Raw genomic sequence first — 17,759 nt, forward strand, 5'->3', positions numbered from 1 at the left:
GTTTTCGCTGGACAGCTAGATTCGAGATGCAAGATGCGGAAATGCGGCATATATCTTTTCAATTAACCAGCCACGCCTTGGCAAAATAAACTTTTCCATTGTGTTTCCATTTTGTGCATTTTTTCTGTTTGTTTTTCCAGCTCAGCCCCCGAAAAGCAGTGGGGCGGGAGGCGTGGTCGCCTGACTCTGACATAAATTCAAATGGGGTGTGCACATTGGCCATAGATACTCGCATATAATTTTTTTTGTTTTTTTTTTTTTTTTTATTTTTTGTTTGGGGGAAAAACTGACACAGACTGACGGAGCAGGAAGTTTGACGCTTTTGGTCAGCTTTTTCGGCTTGGTTGTGCAACAGGTATGGAAAGTGAAAGTGCAATTGCTGCTGGCTAGCAGCAGAGACTCGAAAACGTTTGACTAATTGAAATGAATGGAAAATTGATTGGACTTGGGCGAGAAGTCAAGTTGTTATGGAGAGTTAGCCACTTATAGGTATATATTCAATCCTAACGATGAGTCATTTCGGTTAAACGATTGATCATTAGGTATTCTAAACAGACGTAGTATTAGCTTAAAAACTGTATATCATTTTTGTTGATTTTTCATATTTTTTAGTCAGTGGCAAACTTTTTTACAAATATTTAATTTATATATAAAAAATAATCAAAAGTTAACAAAGATGAATATATTTTCTAGTAATCGAAATATTATTCAAATTATTTTTCTCATTAGAAACCTTTTTCAGTGTATTTTGGGCTTGACGTCGTGTAAATAAAACATATAACCACCATATGAAAATCTAATCAGACTTTCAAGGTTAACATATTCTACCGCTGCCGCTGTTCACTTCGATATTTGTTCTTATTGTTGTTGTTGTTGCTGTCGTTGACGGCTGCTCGTTTTTAGGTTTTTGTGTGTTTGCTGTTAAGAGCCCTTAAAAGCTCTAAACGAAATAGCCAAACACACGAGCTGGCGAAAAAGCGTAACTAGTTGGGCAAACAAACGGCAGACTTGTCCGCTGGTTACGGCAGAAGTTTTCTGTAATATTTTTTGTTCTGTTTTCAAGGGGCGTGAGAGGGGTGGGCGTTGATTTCTGTTTTTCGGTTGCGTAAGTTTTTGGTTTTCGATTTCGGGTTTGCGGCCCTTAAAGTTCAAACATAATTAATTAAAGAGCCAGCTCTTCTCAGTGTGTATGTCTGGAATGGTTTTCGTTTGTGGGGTTATTGATTTTGTACGAACTGAGCGACTGTATGGACTGTGTGTGTTTGCCAAGCTAACGAGCTGCTGACATTGCCCTTTTGTGTGATTGATGCGCTGGCATTCTCCTCTAGGCGAGAAATTTTCGACATTTATTTGGCTTTTTTTTTTCTGTCTGTAATTTTTATATTTATTTCTTTGCGTATTGCGTATGAGTAATGGGTAATGGGCGATCTGGGCGGCATTTTATGCATCAAGCATACGCCGTGTGGCCGTGCCAAGAACAAGCCGACATTTACATAATTATAGCAATTAAAATCTATACACAAAGTTGCAATTAAAATGCAACAAAATGTCATGCCCCGATTCCTCTGACCGCATTTCATAATATCTACATTCTTATTCTAGATCTAGCTCTAGATCTAGATAGATTTTAAGTACTATAAGTTGTGGATAGAATTGCTTACCTTTTTCTTGCGCTCTTCCTTGAAGTCGAGGACTATGCCCTCGTCCGATGTGGACACGGATGTTGTGCGTATACGTGCATTGGCCGCATCGTGTGGCGACATTATGTTGTGTGGACTGTGGTGGGCGTGACCGTCGTCGCTTAGGGGCGGCGATGCGGAACCGGAGCTCCAGGATGCCGACGAGCTGCTACCGGGACTCGAGCATTTGTCGGCCATTGCTGGGGAATTGGTAAAATAAATTAGGCGATGGCTAAAAATGGGGGATGGGGCAGGTTCAGGGGGCAGGAAGATGACCTACAGCCATGCGGACTCTGCAGCTTCATCGATGACAGAATCTCAGCGGCACGGCATGTCTCCTCATAGTTGCTGTAGTCCTGCTGATCGCTGGGCGGACGTTTCCGGGGACTGAAAATGAAAGATACAAGAAAGAAAGTTTGTTTAGTAAAGTTTGTAGAATAGAGTTAAGCATCAAGACTGCCTAGTTTCCTATAGAACAGATTTGCCAGTATCACATTTCAGTGGCAAATCAATTCCAGCTTTTTAGCATTGACCCAGATTTGATTGTTGATTTTATCAGCCACCCCCACAGGCATTCATCTACATATAGAGACTAGAAACTGGCCGATAAAGATATAGACACGCAGGCATCGGCAGCTTTAGCTATAGCTTCAGCTGAGACAGACACACACATCAAAGCGACCGCCCATAGTTGTAATTTGCACAACAACAATGCCGCGAGGTCTTTTCAACGATAATCGCCTCGAGCGGCATTTCAATGCAAAACATCGCAAAACTATTTTTCCATTTAACTAATTTCTGTGGCCACTGAAATTCCGCCGTTGTATGTTATTGTTTCGTCATTAATTGGCCTCCTTCCTATGACCTCACATTTTTGAAGTCAGCCAGCCAGTCAACATAGATTTCCCAGATCCGTTGGCCTTTTCCATGCAACTTTTAGCTTTAAGCGCTAACCTTGATGCAACCTTCGCTGGCCAACTAAAATCAGTGAAAAGTCCTTAGGAACAGCGAAGCTCAAATAAATTTCTGAACAAAGGCAGCCGGCGACAATGGCTAGGTCCTTAAATGCATCCAATGATTGGTGAGTGGGAGGCGGACGGGTGGTGGCATGACCATAAAGACGCGACACTGTCATAAATTCAAAACATTTGAAACGGAAAAACTGATTTGGCATAATACCCCATCGCCATCATAATCAACCAGAGTGCTGCTGCTAACCTCACTCCACCACACCTCTTCTCCAATCATTGAGCCAAATGCCAGCTATTGAGACGTCGTCATGACCATGGCCAAGACCGAAAAAGGGATTGCAACCAACACTTGCTGCGTGCCAGAATTAAGCTTTTCGGGGTATGGCAGGTGCCGGTTTCTTTGGAGTGTTTTATGCTTCGAAATGGTTGGTGTGGAAGAAGAGTGGAGAGCAGCTAGTGCAGCGAGCAATTATTGATGCTTAGAGTTAAGCGGCTTATTTGTTGGTAGAGCATCCCAAGAAGAACCACAACTCCCTTTGGTGCCCATCTCTGTTATCTTCCGGCCATCTGCTTTCGGCCAAATGCACACAAAACACAACTCGTGCCGGCGCATTTCAGCCATCTCCATTGTGCTGCAACAACGGCAACTGCAGCAGCATCAGCATCAGCAGCAACAGCAAAAGCCTCGGGCATTTCGTGGCCAAGACTGCACTTAGCCGAATGCAGGCTCCTTTCCTCAGTCGTAAAACTTTATTACCTGGCTACCTGGTTTTAGCCTTTTGTCTAATGCCCAACTAGCTACGGCAATAGCCTAGCACTAGCACTGGCACTAGCACCTTTTGCCTGGATTTCCGTCCCAATTAAATTTACTAAACTCAACGATAAATTTCTGCCGCAGATCGTTGCTAATCGCATAAAAGTAAATTCGCGCATAAATCGCGCATTTCCTAGAGCCGTGGAGAATCAGTGCTGTTTTTCCAAAGTCTTTCCGTTCCGTTTTCTTTTTTTTTTTGGTTTGTAAGCTTGCCGGCCGGCAAAAGGCGCGTGCCTGATGGAAAAGAAACAAGGGGGCTTTTGGCCTGGCCATCACGATGTGGCCATTTAATGCGCACAATCCGTACCGTTAGCCCGTTTGCTTTCCGCCCCATTGCGCTGAGCTGGAAAAACTTTAATAAACTGCATGCGGCAGTTGCAAGTTGCAAGTTGCCAGTTGCAATGTTGATGTTGCATTGTTGATGCTGCCTTTTGACCAGCTCTTTTCGGCCTACTCGCTGTTGCGGCTGCTGCGTGGCCGCACGTAAATTGCCCCAGAGCGCGTGATTGAAATGCGATATATTCGCGCCCGATTTTTCGGGGCCAGACTTTTGGCTTTTGAGCCTGGGAAATGCTGGCTTTTAGCTCCTTTTTCTGCACTCTTTGCTCTGTGTGTTGGCCCATTATTTGACCACGTTTGCTGGCCGCAATCAACAGTCAACAGTCGTGGAGCCGAACAGTCGAGCAGGCGAGTAGTCGTAGTCGCAGCAAGTTGGAAAAGAAAAGAGGTGTTGAAAGCAAAATTACATTGCAGTGTCAGGAAGTAAGAGATGCGATATGATATGCCCAGAGAGTCAGTCGGTTGTTTGCATGTGGCGGGGAAATTAGTTGAAAATTGCATGAAATTCGTTGGCTGCAGCTACATTTCAACTTGATTTCGGTGCGGTTTGCAGTTTGTTGTTCGGTTGTTTTGCAATTAAAGCTTATTGAATTAGCCACGTGCTCGAGATTCGCTTTTGTTTTTCTGGGGATTTTGAGTGCTTTACTCCGCCTGGGTCGGGAAACTTTCACCAAAATTGCTCAGGGAAAGCGCAAGTGCGCAAGTTAATCGGAGACAAAGCGACTCCATGGTCTGACTTTACAAAAGCAGAAAAAAAAATGGCCCCTCAGATATCGCCAATCAAAATCTAAACAATTTTCAAGTGTAATTTATACGCAGGCAAAATACAAAAGCACCCTCACCCAAAAAAACATAAAAAACGAACAAAAAGAACCAAAGTCGTTGGCTGATTTCTGTGATTAGAGGCGGACGGTTTTGTTTTCTATTTTTTTTTTGTATGGTTTTTGTACCCCCAACTTCATTGAGGTCTGCGAAAGAGCTTTTAGCCTTATCAGTTTGCACGATAAGGGCCAAGATTCTATGGCACATATCTGCGCTTATTCAAGCCAATGTCAACAGCAACAACAAAAGCGGAAATGTTCGTTCCAAAAAGAAAACCAAAGCGAAAGGCAAAGAAACCGAAAACTGAAGGTAAATACAATTTGGACAAAAGAAAATCGTGTAATGACAAGTGTTTTGGGCGAAAAAAAAATGGAAACCCATCGATGGTTAGAGGTTATCTTTCTTTGGTTTTTATGACGTTCAGACAGGAAGCGTTTGGGTTTCACAAATTTAACCAGTTTTCAAACGGCCACAGTGCGTATGCGCTATATATTCAGCAAATCTTTCCATTTACTGAAGAAAAATAAAAAAAAAAATCAAAACAAATCATCAAATACCCGCACACATGCTTACACATTTTTATTATTCAATATTTTTGTGCCTATATTTTTGTTTCGTTTTTTATGATTTGTTTTTTTTTTTTTAGTTTATACTATAATTTGCCCATGACGTTGCCAGACGAATTTTGTGTTTTTGTTTTTTATTTTGATTTTATTTTTGGACAGGCCGAAAATCAGACAAGTGCCTGGGATTGTTTTTAGCTGTTGTTGTTTCAAGGTGGCAATATTGTTGTTAGTTTCTGTTTTTTAGCATTGCGTGAGGTGAGTCAATGCTGCTGCTCCCCCGCTTCTGGGAGTTTTTCCCATATGCCATGGTTTTGGCATTTTAAATTCGCCTTTTGTTGCTGTTGTTGGGCTTTTTATTTGTTTATTTTATTTAAACAAGGCGACCTCTTTTTGATTGTTGTTGTCCCTGTTAATTTGGAGGTTTCAGCCCTGCCCGCAGCTGACACACATAATTTCTGCCTCTTCTCCCGCGCTCGCTTTTTTTTGCAAAAATAAGAAAAAATCGAAAAAAGAAACGAACAATAAAATTGAGTTAAGCAAACAAAAGCCCGACTTTTGGGGATGTGGCCTCAAAGCCAAGTAGCGCCAGCGAAACCAGACGGAAATTTGTGGGGTAAACAAAACAAACAGCCAAAACGCCGACATTTTTGCAGGTGAAATAAGCGGCATTAAATCGCAACAAAAAAAAGAGAAGCGGCTGTGCGTAACAGTAAAATGTGTGCGTATTTTTGGGGGGTTTTTTCAAACGAGAAGTGAGGTAGGGAGGGAAAGTGGCTGCTAACTCAATGGCGCAGGCGTGTTTTTCGGCCTCCTCATCTAGCCGGCCGCTTTATCACCCCATTTATGGCCGTATGCGTGAGTTTTTTTTTACCATTCTTTCTTTTTCGTGTTTTATTCCCTCTGGCTAATGTTTACTTTCGGTTTATTTTGATTCGGGGGCCTCTGCTAATTTTTTCGCAGATAACGACGCCAAAACGTCAGAGTAGGCATAGTAAATAGTTAGCCTGAAATGCCTGATTCTTCTGTTCGTTTTGTTCGCTTTTTGTGCGTAGTTTTTTATGGTTTCGTTGGGCGTCTATAATTTATCTGTTTTTGGTTGCCTTTTGTTGGCATTTACTATTATAGAGCACGTGCTCGCGTTGATTAGTCTGAATGGGGAGGCTATGTGATGCCGTTTAATGTGCGGATTTCTGTGGCTTTAAAAGTCTAAGGTTTGGCCACTCAATTAACATTTAAAGCCAAAACGGTATTGTCATTTCATTTTACTGCTGGAGTAGCATGAAAACATGGAAAAAAGAAGGCAAACCATTTGAACTATGACAAAAATCTGAAAACGAAGCACTGGAAAATGGGTAGGAAAAACATTTAACAGCTTTCCTTTCTTGTTCATTTTCGGCGGGACCCACATCGTTTACATAGCCGAATGGCGCTTTAAACATTTTTTTGTCTATTTCGGTTTTTTTTTGTATCCCTGATAGCCCTCGCTGTTACACCGCTCCACCTCTCTTGATTTTCCTAAAGGCTCCACGCCTTTTTAGAGGCTCATTTGCACAAATTACTAGCATTGCGACAACGTCCAAGGAGGCAACAACAATGCAATTGTCTGTGGCAACAACAACAGCAACAACAAAAAAAAAACACAAACCAGAAGAAGGAAAAGCCAATGCTGAAAGCCAAAGGCAAAGCCAATAGCCTAAGCCAAAAGGTAGAGAGGCGGAGAAAAGCCCAAGAAGACATTGTCACCACATTCCGGCAACGGAAGCCAGCCGGCGGCCGAAGCAGATTGGCTATCGCCATCGCCCCATGGGCCCAGTTCCCTTTCCCTTACCTTCCCTTCTTTTTCTCGTCTTTAATGGCTCTAGTCTCTGTCCTGTACACTGAAAAGAAAGTCCTAAAAAGAAGATTACTAACTAACTTCCCAAATAAAAAGTCATTTTAAATCCTAAATAAGATCATTTAGCAAGGGAAAAGGATTACTTTTTTGACTTAATCCCCTATCATTATAGTATTTTATCTCAGTGTATTTGTCATGAATAAAAATCGTATTAATTCCGCGCCAATGTCGATTCTGTTTCAGCCATTTGGCGTTTGTTTTTTTTACCATTTTCCTTGGCTATTTGCGATGTCGGCGACAGGAGGCCTCAACTTGAACTTGAGCGGCTGAACTGAAACGAACCGAGCTGAACCAGGCTGAGGTGTGCCCCGTGGGCTTATTAGAAATGCGCGGACATGAGCGGCTTTTCCTTCAGCTTTTCCTAGCGGGGACAAAGCGGAAGGCTCGACATGGCTCGACGAAGCAACTGGGGGCTGCCTATTTCTTTTTTTTTTTTTTTGCCCCCAGGCACTGCACCTTGCCTGCGGGTACCTACTGTACTCATCGTACCTGGCCCAAAATGTCATTAGCCATGGCCAAATGTTGTAGTAGCTACCGGCAGTCGGCAGTCGCCAGCCATTTCCATTGCCATTTCCACTTTCTATTGTTTGTGTTTTTTTTTTCGTTATTTTTGAGCGAAATTGATAAATCGGCGAAATTCAATTTGAAAAGTTGCCTCTGACGAAGAGAGAAAGAGAGGATTTCCTTTCCGCTAGGCAACCCACGCAACAGCGGGAAAACCAACAACCAACATTCAGTGACAAGAGCAATAAGCGTGTGACAGTCGAAAGGGCGTAACAAGCTGCCAGTTGTCACCATGGCCATGGACATTGGTCTAGACAGAGAATATGGCTGGTTGGGAAAGGGGATGAAGTGGGATTGACACACACCTGCCACTGGCGGGAAAGCACTCTAAATGTGGGCCGCTGCTGCTGCTGTTTGCCGCTCAAGTGTCGCCGGCATCGCCTCCAGCTGATTAGCATGCAGAGCGCCAAGCGTCAGGAAGCGTAGCTGCGGCAGTTGCTGCATTGACTGCATTGGCTGCATTTGCTGCTGCAACAATTTAGCGGTACTTGACTGACCAGCCAGCCGCAAGACCATGGGAAATGCCCACTGTGGCCAGGAAAGAACAGTGGGCTGTGAGACTAGCAAGCAGCTAAAAAAGTTACCAACTTCATAATTTTTTAAATTATGATTTTTGAATGAGATATTCATCACTATAAATAAAATTCTGTAATAAATTAATAAAATTTCAACATTTTTGCTATCTTAACTTAACACAAAAATGATTTCTTAGATATTTCCTGCAACCTGTTTAGAAATTCTAATCGTTAACTTCCCAAACAAAAGCCACGTTAAGAGGCAATAAAACATATAAAATCCAGTGGGACTAGTAAATTAAATGCTAGCAAGAATAATGGCTTTCTTTTGTTGAGATGCTTTCGGCTTGCTAATCAATTAACAAATGTCAATTTCAATTAAAATCCTCGTCATTGGCCCCACCATGCGAATCGATCTGCCATACGTTTTTGGCCCAGTCGAAGCCGCATGTTGTACGTGCGTTTGGCTTTACAGTTAAGTGGAGACCACTGCAGCACAGTGCACTCTGGCTAAATGGGTTGCACCAGCACATAGACAGAGACACAAAGAGACAGTCCCAATGCCCCCATCAATGTGGAGTCGTCTCCTGCATTTTGATGACCCGCATCGCTTGGCCAGCATTTAATTCAATTAACAAATCGCGACACAAAACAAGCTGGCACTTTAATTATCCAAAGAGGAAAAGCTCGATGGGAAAAACCTATTGGGGGGGAAAAGCAAGCACAGTTTAACCTCGCACTTGGTTACCTTTTTCGATTTGATGGCCAAGTCAAGGTGAAGGCGTGGCTCAGAGCGGCCATTCAAATTAGCCAAGTCCAACGTGACACGGCAATTTGACGGAATCTTGTGGGTCACCGAATGGAAATGGAATGACAGCGCTTCAGGGCTCCAGGACACCAGAAACCCAAAACCCAAACCCAAACCCAAACCCAGAGACTAAGTCCAAAAACTCTAATTGACACTGGCCCAAAGAACCGCTGCATGTGGCTGCAACTTGGTGAGGAGAGTTGAAGTTGAAGTTGAAGTTGAAGGAACTGCAATGCAATTGCCATTCCGGCCACCGCAGGCCCAGGCGAAATAAGCCAAATCACTGCTGAATCGGCTAGCTGGCAGGCTAGAAATCTGTAACTGTAACTGGAAATTACAGAGCTGCGCTGCGGTTGCGGACTGCCTTTTTGCTTTTGGCCTGGCTCTTTCGCTTTGGCCAAATGACTTTTGTCTTCGGACTCGGGACTACGACGGTCGAAGTAGTTTCGCAGTCATTTGCTGTCAGACATCAGTGCCAACACCCGCAGCGTTTTCGCCATTTCAATTGGAAACAACTCAATCAAATTGCCTAGACCAGGTCGGTCATTATGCCCCTCCACTGCCCCGCCTGCCCCGTCACCATCTCCTTGGAAATTTCCTTGGATTTAGCCAGCAATTTTTGCAACAACAAAAAAAAACAGAAACAATTCAATCTAATTTTTGTTCTTCGAAATTTGCGTTTTGGCCGCAATGCAAATGTTGCGTGCAGCAAAAACTCAACTCTGTACTCTCCACATATATATATATATATATATATATAGTGGGTACTCCGATCTGTTGGGCCCGCCCCCTTCCGACAACCTCCTTTTTTTCGGTCGTTCGGTCATAAGTGTGTGCACGTTAAATTTTATTGCCTGCGATTCGAAAATCGGCACACCAAACGATGGCGAACTTTAATTTATGAGCAACTGTTGATCATGTTCTTGCTGTTTCGCTCGCTTTTTCGCGCCCCAGTCGCGATCTGCAGTTGCGTTTTCTTTTTTTTCCTTTTAAATTTATTTACCAGCTAGGTAGCTGTGTGTGTGTGTGCCCATTTGGAAAAGTGGACAACACAGTAGCCGAGAGGAGCAACTAAAAATTTACTAGCCGACGAAAATGGTACGAATATGCGCGCCCATTGGCCCCCTTTTTTCCCATCCGCCACTTGATGTGCTTTTCAACAGATTGTTTCGCCCATCAACGTCAACACATTTTGCCTCCTCCTCTGGACTTGTATCTGTATAACAAAAGGTGTGGGGGAGATTTTTCTGGCACAGCCTATTAATGCATTTGAGCATAAATAATGTCGGAAAATTTGATTTTAAATGGAGCTCAAAACTAAAAATTGAATGCCAGATTTGAGGCTAACGTAGATGGTAAGTTGGGATATGTCTCGTTGAACTGCATGAAATTCGCATTATTTGGTTTACAAATTACGATAGGGTCGAGTTTTATAGCCCCCATTGACCACAAGAGAGTCCCTCGTTGTGCCTTCAACACTTGGCCAGGGTAAAACCTACACATTTCGAGGGAATTCATGACCCTTTCGACAAACCGCATCGATTCAGATTCCTTCCTGGCACGAAACTCATTCTTTTTGACCAAATCATAAGCAGAAAGCAAAGGGTAAAGACAGGCCCAAACGGAAAAAACAAAGGGCACTGAGAAAAGTTAAGAATTAATAAAAATTTATAAATATGAAAATATTGAAATTCACAAGAGACTTAACGGCTTCAGCACGAGGTTAAGTTAAGCCCTTAAGAAACTTAAAGTTGGTAATATTTTTGTAAGATGTACATCCTCTTTTCTTTCTCTGTACAAAATGCAATGGCATTTTAGTTTTTTTCCTTCGTTCTTGGCTCTCTTTTGCATTTTGTTTAGCGCTGCGATTTGAATGCAGAAATAAAATTTTACGATCAAACAAACTATTCGTGCAGAACATTGGGAAATTGTGTTTACGTTCATTGGAACGGTGCATGGGCAAATGGATACCCCTTGGTTTTTAGGCGGGGAAAATTCTAGGGAAAGAAGGGGAAGGAGAGTGGGGGGTAGGTATATGGTGTATATATATAGGTTATATGGTCCCTGGTATTGGAGTGTCTCTCCTGGCCGGGTGAATGCGAAATGCGAATGCATTTCAATAATTTGCCGTCGAGGGGCCGTCGCTTAGAAAATTATTATAAATTTTGTTCTCTTTCGCCCGCCGAAGTCCCCCCTTAACCACCCTTCCCGCCGTACTTTTGTTGTTGTTGCTGCATTGCCATTATCGTTGCCTTGCTGCTGGCTTTGTTTTTGTTCTGCTTCAATAATAATTTTGACCCACTTTTGCGCTCGACTTGACTTTTTATTGTACTGAAATTAAGTATTATATTTTTTTTTTTTCGTTTTTCTTCTTCTTCTTCTTCTTCTGTTTTTTGCGAGCGTTTCTGCTCGGCTCTCGGCGGATTTTTGAGGGCAAGACAAACAGTCGCTCATAATAATATTTGTACATAGTCTTGCCAGCAGCAGCAGTGGAAAACAAAGCTAAAGTTAAAATACAACAACAAAAAAACTAAATTGGTAAATATTTTTCAAGTCTCGGCTAATTGCCGCTGCCAACCAACTTGGATTTGAATTCTGTTTTAGCCCCACCACCCCTTGAATTTCCTCACCCCATTCACCTTGTTGTTGTTTTCTGATTTTCTGATTTTTGTCGTGCGCTTTCCCCCGTTGTTATTGCTAATTTCTTGACGTCACCTCAGAAAACGTTGTTTATGCAGCCTTCGTCATTGGAATTCTGTGGCAAAGGGTAGCTTAAATGCTTCTCAGCCAATTTGCATTGGAAATGGCCATCAAATCAATACTAGCCATGACTAATACATTACTTAAAGCCCAAGTCAATTTGGTTAATTGTCTTTAAGACATATTCCTAGCCGTTTATCTATGTAGAACTTGTTGAATAATTATTTACAGCTTGTTATTGTTGTTCCCAATTTTTTTTTTTTTTTTTTTTTCGTTTTTAATTTTGTTGTTTTTGTTTTGATTTTGTTTTGCAACGGTAAACTTGTTTGTAAATTATTTTTTTTATTATTATTGTTGCTCCGATGGGGGCTGTGTGTGTGTGTGTGCTTTTGTGCTGTTCTTTTGCTTTTCTTTGCTCGCTGCCAGTTTTCCCATATTGTTTGTTTTTGCAATAAACAACAGAGCAGGCGAATGCAACTGGAAAATGAAGAGGGAGGGGCTACGGTTGCTGTTGTTAATCATTGCAATTACAACAGCAGCAGCGGCAGTCACAGCAGCAACAACAATAACAGAGTTAACTATAACTGAGTAACCTGGCCAATTGACGCTTACACGCTTTCATTAGACAAACGAACCCCCAGCGGGGGGTTCAAAAGGGGCCCACTTTTCCTACTGAACATCTATATAGAGGTATATATATATATGTATATAGACATGCTTATAGATGAAGTCTGCCAGCCACTCGAGCGTTAAAAATTAGCACTGACGCAACGCATTCGCCGCGTAAATTGACATTTACGCGATAATTACGCGCTTATTATATTTATTACCACTTTTTTTCCGCATTTAATTCGCTTCCATTTATTTTTCCTTCGTTTCAATTTTTTTTTATGATTATTTTTTATGGTCTCTCTGCTCTCTGTTGTTGTTGTTTTTTTTCTGCTGTATCATTATGCGTTCTTTGTCTGTCAACTGCAATTGCAATGCCAATAAAATAATGGCTGGTAATGAAAGGTTGTGGACGTGCTACTCGAGAATCAAAGATGATGATTTGTCGTAGGATTTTCCTTGTTAGCTAGGGGTTTTCCGAGATTACAGCGTTAGCGAGTACTTCCCCAAAGTGATAGGGATTTCCTTGCAAGTATTTTTCCTAGCAAACCTATCAGTTTTTCCAGCCAGCTTAAGCATTTTCTAACTATTACATCAAATTAAAAGTAGTTTTATGTGGCAGACATCTGGAAATGGTAAATATTTTTTGACCATTGTGTACCTGCTGAATTAGCAAATAAGGAAAATGCTCTGTTTACGAAAACTATCAGATCGCCGGCGAAACTATGTAAATTAATGAACATTAAGAAAAAACACATTAAAAACCAAATTCCATGAGGAAAGAAGCTCGCATAAGCGAGAAAATCACATTCAGATTAGCGTGGTGAGGTGGCGGTGGGTGGGCGTAGCGGAGGGGGGTTTATAAAGCAGGGAGTGGGGAGTCGGGGGACTGGTGGGTTTTGATATTACGTCGCATTACGCGAGAAGCGCGTGTCACTCGGTGGGCGGGCAGCGGGGCGTGGCTGGGGGGAGCTTGGGGAGCGGTTTCGTGCAAGGTGAGCGAGTTGTTATCATTACACGTGTGTGTGAGTGCCGTCTCCCTTGCTCTCTCTATCTCTCTCTCCAGATGGGGCATATCAAAACATAAAGAATATGGCGACGATAGACACTCACACACACACACACACACTCTTGACTCTGCTGAGAGCTTTGTGCTTACAGCTTATTTGCGTATCTGTGTGTGAGCGGGAAAAAATACTTCCGCATTCGCAGGCGAGTTTCGAAACAATAACAAAATCAAATAAAATAAAATAAAACCGGGGGCGCTGTGATAAACTAACTCAAACTGCGGCAAGGCAACCGGCATTATTCTTCTTTTTTCGTTTTTAGTTTCACAACAACTACAGGGTGCCTCTGTGCCACATGCCACATGCCACAACAACTAACGCGCGCGCTCTCTGGCATTGTAATTAATTAAATTAAACAGGCCCAGCGACTCGCGCTGAACTCAATTGAATTTTATTTGAATTTTATTACAGTAAAACGACGGAACACAATGAAACTGAAACACTAAAGGCAACAGAGTGGCATGCAACGAATGTTGTTGACTTTTGTTGCAGTTTCTCGTTTGCCTGCAGCAGAAGCAATAGCAACTTAGGCAGCAGCAACATAAACTACAATAGCAACCGTCCATGCAACAGTTGCAAGAACAGCAGCAACATCGGCCACCCCAGCAGCAACATTGCCGCCTGGCTTTAGTTTTAGTTTTTCCAGCTGTTTTCGACTTTGGATGGTCGCCTGGCATTTGCGACGCAATTGAAGTGCCCCTCTATGCCGCTTAACCCCCTCCGAAGCCACCACCCTCCCTTAACCCCACACTTCTAGACATGGACATGACGAACCATATTTTGCCGCCGCCTGCCTGAGCTTTTTGTTTTCAGTTTTTAGTTCCCTCTTTTTTTTCCATCTTTTTGCTTTCTTTATTTTGATTATTATTGTTATTATTTTTATTATCAATTGAGAACGTGGCCGGCATTCAGCGCTGATGTTGCTGCTTTTTGCACACTTGACTAATAGTTTCGACTGCGGCGCGCGAGGCTTATCAATTGAAATTGAAATGGAATACGCAACCATCAGTGGCGAGTGACGATCGCTCCCATTGCAAGTCGGAAACTTGATGCTCTGCAGTTGATACCAGATATTAATGGGGCCAAGAGACAAGCTGAAGTATTTAGTTCACTTACAGATACCCAAGAGTTTCCTCAAACTGATTTCGTTGTTTCTTTTGAATAACTCAAAAAGTTTGAATAATTTATAAGAAAAATAAGCTATTTCTGACCTAATTTCCAGCTGCAAGGTAACACTAAGCCATACATCTTTCTTTTCTATAGCATGGTCACTCTGATTATGATGAAAAATAAACTCAAAGATGAGTCAGCTAAGTTAGGTAAAGGAAATATCCCAACTACTGTTTTTTTGTTCTAAACAAAAGTCCCGGCACTTGATTAGAGAATTTACTTAGACTATGACACCCGGCGCGACTGTTTGCCTTCGTAATCAAATGTTAGTATTTCGTATTTTGTTTTTTTCTTTTTTTTTTTTTTTGTTATGTCGACGCCGCCGTCTTTAAGTTCAACGTAGTCGTCGCGACGTCTGAGCGGCTAGTAATTGAAAATTTGAATTATTTTGCAATCAGCTGTCGTTTTGCCGGAATGGAAGGAACACTGTAGAAAGCCAAGCTGAAAGCAGGAGAGGGGAAGTACGGTTCAAAACGTGCGGGGGTGGTGGAAGAACTCTTTATGTAAGTGCAGTTAAAGCGGCGGCGGTGGCGGCGGCGTCTATGCTAAATAGCTAGGCGTGGCCGGTTTGAGGGCGCAGCTGGCCGACAAGACGGAGACACAATTTTATTATAGATATTATACATGGATCGGTCGATGTCCGTGACTTGGTGGCCGGTTCCGCTAATTTGTCGCCACTTATAAATTATTGATATGGCCCAGTCTCCACAGACGCCAATCGTTGCATATTTATGCAAAAGCCAAGCCAAAGTCAAAGAAACAAACAACCAAAACGAACGAATAAAATGCGAAAGAAAAACCGGGTAAGACCGGCAAAAAAATAGTGGGGTAAGGTAAGCCTACCTATAGGTAGGTACACATCAAAACAGATACTCAAGTTAAAGATACATTTTGACTAGATATGTCTTTGAAACTCTCTCTCTTTTCCTGTGCTAGTTAAGCCAACTTCTTTACCATATCATTTTCATGTATCTAGATACTTTTCATATTAATAATTATATAGTAGCTAGTACTCACTTGTGCTGCGCCGTCAGCTGCGATGGCACCTCAATACTGTGTGTGGTGGTTCGGCGGCGTTCGCCACTCATGTCGGCGAGTCTGGCAAAGTCCGTGTCGCGATCCTGATCTGCCAGACGGGCGGAGCGTCGCGATTCCAGCAGACGCACTTCCTCCAGACGCTTCTTCAGCTCAATGGGTTCCTGTGGGCAACAAAAGATAGAGAGTTGGAAAATTTTAAACTTCGATTTAGTCAGAGTCAGTGTCTCTTGTTATCACGTCACTAAGTGCCAAGCTGTGAGTCACACGATGCTTGAACAACAATTAAAGCGCACAGCAAACTTTATTGAGCATCCCATTAAAAAATTAATGACCCAGTGTGGGCACTTTAGAGCGATTCCTAATTGAGAAAATGGCGAAATGGAACACATATTCTCCTGCTGGATATCTTCTGCATCTAACATTGTTGCACCTAACGGTCACGCAAGGCAAAATATTTCTAAAAAATAATAATAATAGTATCTGTTCGCTGGAAATCTGATTCGATGAAAGTCGAAAACGGTGCAGTAACTCATTTCCGAGAAGTGAAAACATCAATTAAATTATAGTTCACAGGGCAGGAGAGAAAAAAAAAACGAAAATTATAATGAGTGATTCAGGGTTAATTACAGACCACTTTAAGCCCCTTCTTTTAAATGTATCTAAGTATCTCTACATTCAGCAGGTGAGTTAGTAAAAACAAAAAAAAAAAATGAGGAGAAAAACTTTCCGCGTGGGCGCTAATTGAGAAACCAAGTAAACTGCAGTATCTGTGGGTTATTAAGGGGACAACCTTGAATGAGGTCACTTGGTAACAGTTTGCCATTATAGCCATATCCTTATGCAATCACCTTTTAGCGTATTTTCAAGATCTCGCCGCTCAGCAATTGATTGTGACACTTATTATGCCAAACATCTGCATTCAGTTATTGTATATTTATTTATAAACTTTTCTCTCTATATATATATTACACTATATATTGCACCAGAACGAATCCGCAGACGAATAGGTAAGTATATATATATATATATATTTCTTTTTCTTGTTACAATTTATTACGGCCTACAAACTTGGTTTAATTCGATATTTTCGATGGCCAACAATGTAATAATTTCTGTTTTCGATTTTCCTCTTTTTATTTTTTTGCCTCGGGCAATTTGTTGAATGTGCGTTAATTGGGCACAAAAAGCCGGCCGGCTATATAACTGTATTCGGGTGAAAATACGTCAGCGGTTTTTTTTATTATAATTCTACGTTGTTGTTGTTGTTGTTTGATTTGCGTATCTGACGGATACGCCGCACGCACTCTCACACACTCGCACACTTTCGCGTGTTTATTTTTAATTATTCAAATTTTCGCTTGATCTTCTTTGCTTTCTTTTGCTTTAGCTGAATTTGGGCCACTAGGCCTCGTTCCTAATTTGTTTTTCTTTTCTTGTTGTATTTTAAGCTTTTGGCTAAGTAAGAACTCCGTTCCTCACTTCACTTGCACTTTTTGGTTGCCCATGGATTTCCTCTTTACTTTTTTCTGTTAAGCGTTTTCCACTCGGCTTTTGCGATTTTCGTACACTCGGTCTTGCGAATTACTGGCTGTGTTTTTTGCGAATTTTTTTTTATATTTGTATCTTTGTATCTGCGGTCTGCTGGTGCGAAAGGTTCGCGCGCGTTTTCAAGAATGATTCTGTGTGCGGCGGAATCGCCGGGCTTTGTGCTTCGGCTTTTCGTTCGGCTCTTGCACTCGGCTCGCTCTTTTCGCGACTGCGCGCGCTCTCATTGCCGCTCTCTATGACTATTGCGGTCTCTGTCGCTCCCGCTCTGGTTGCCATTTGGCATTGGACATTTTCCGGTTTCTCGGGACGTTTGTTTTTGTTTCTCTGCTTTGTGCTGGCTTTTCGCATGCTTTGCCGTTTTTGTTTATGTATCTTAATCTCTGCTTTACTGCGCCGCCGCGCTCTCTTTCACTCGAGAGATGCACTCGGCCGTCGCACTCGGTCTCTCTATCGCAATTTATCTCTCTCTCTCCCCCGCATAAAAGAGCGGATTTACGTAACGTAACTCAAAAAGATACAAGTGATATCGCAACGTATCTTTGAGCTATTCCGCAGGTATCTCATATCGTATCTTATGGCAACGAAAAACTGGATATTTTCCTGCCTTTCTTTTGCCGATCTCACTTTGATTTAAGATTTAAGAGCTATTAGCTTT

General features: G+C 42.1%; 1 protein-coding gene across 4 annotated transcripts in view; it reads right to left on the reverse strand.

Annotated features, from left to right (window-relative positions):
- The window catches only part of LOC108108361 (zinc finger protein 395), a 120,232-nt gene that overhangs the window by 46,224 nt on the left and 56,249 nt on the right, over positions 1–17,759 (reverse strand). For 3 of the 4 annotated variants that reach the window (XM_017216404.2, XM_017216403.2, XM_017216406.2), the window contains exons 2-4: positions 15,536–15,717; positions 1,960–2,066; positions 1,662–1,879 (exon numbers count right to left, since the gene is read on the reverse strand). In XM_017216404.2, coding sequence (XP_017071893.2) covers positions 1,662–1,879; positions 1,960–2,066; positions 15,536–15,717 — 507 coding nt within the window. Of the gene's footprint in view, positions 1–1,661; positions 1,880–1,959; positions 2,067–15,535; positions 15,718–16,404; positions 17,245–17,759 lie in introns of those variants that run through there. The other variant, XM_017216405.2, reaches the window with a different exon arrangement.

This window comes from Drosophila eugracilis, unplaced genomic scaffold (genome assembly GCF_018153835.1).
Source record: "Drosophila eugracilis isolate 14026-0451.02 unplaced genomic scaffold, ASM1815383v1 contig_47, whole genome shotgun sequence".
Lineage (NCBI taxonomy): Eukaryota > Metazoa > Arthropoda > Insecta > Diptera > Drosophilidae > Drosophila > Drosophila eugracilis.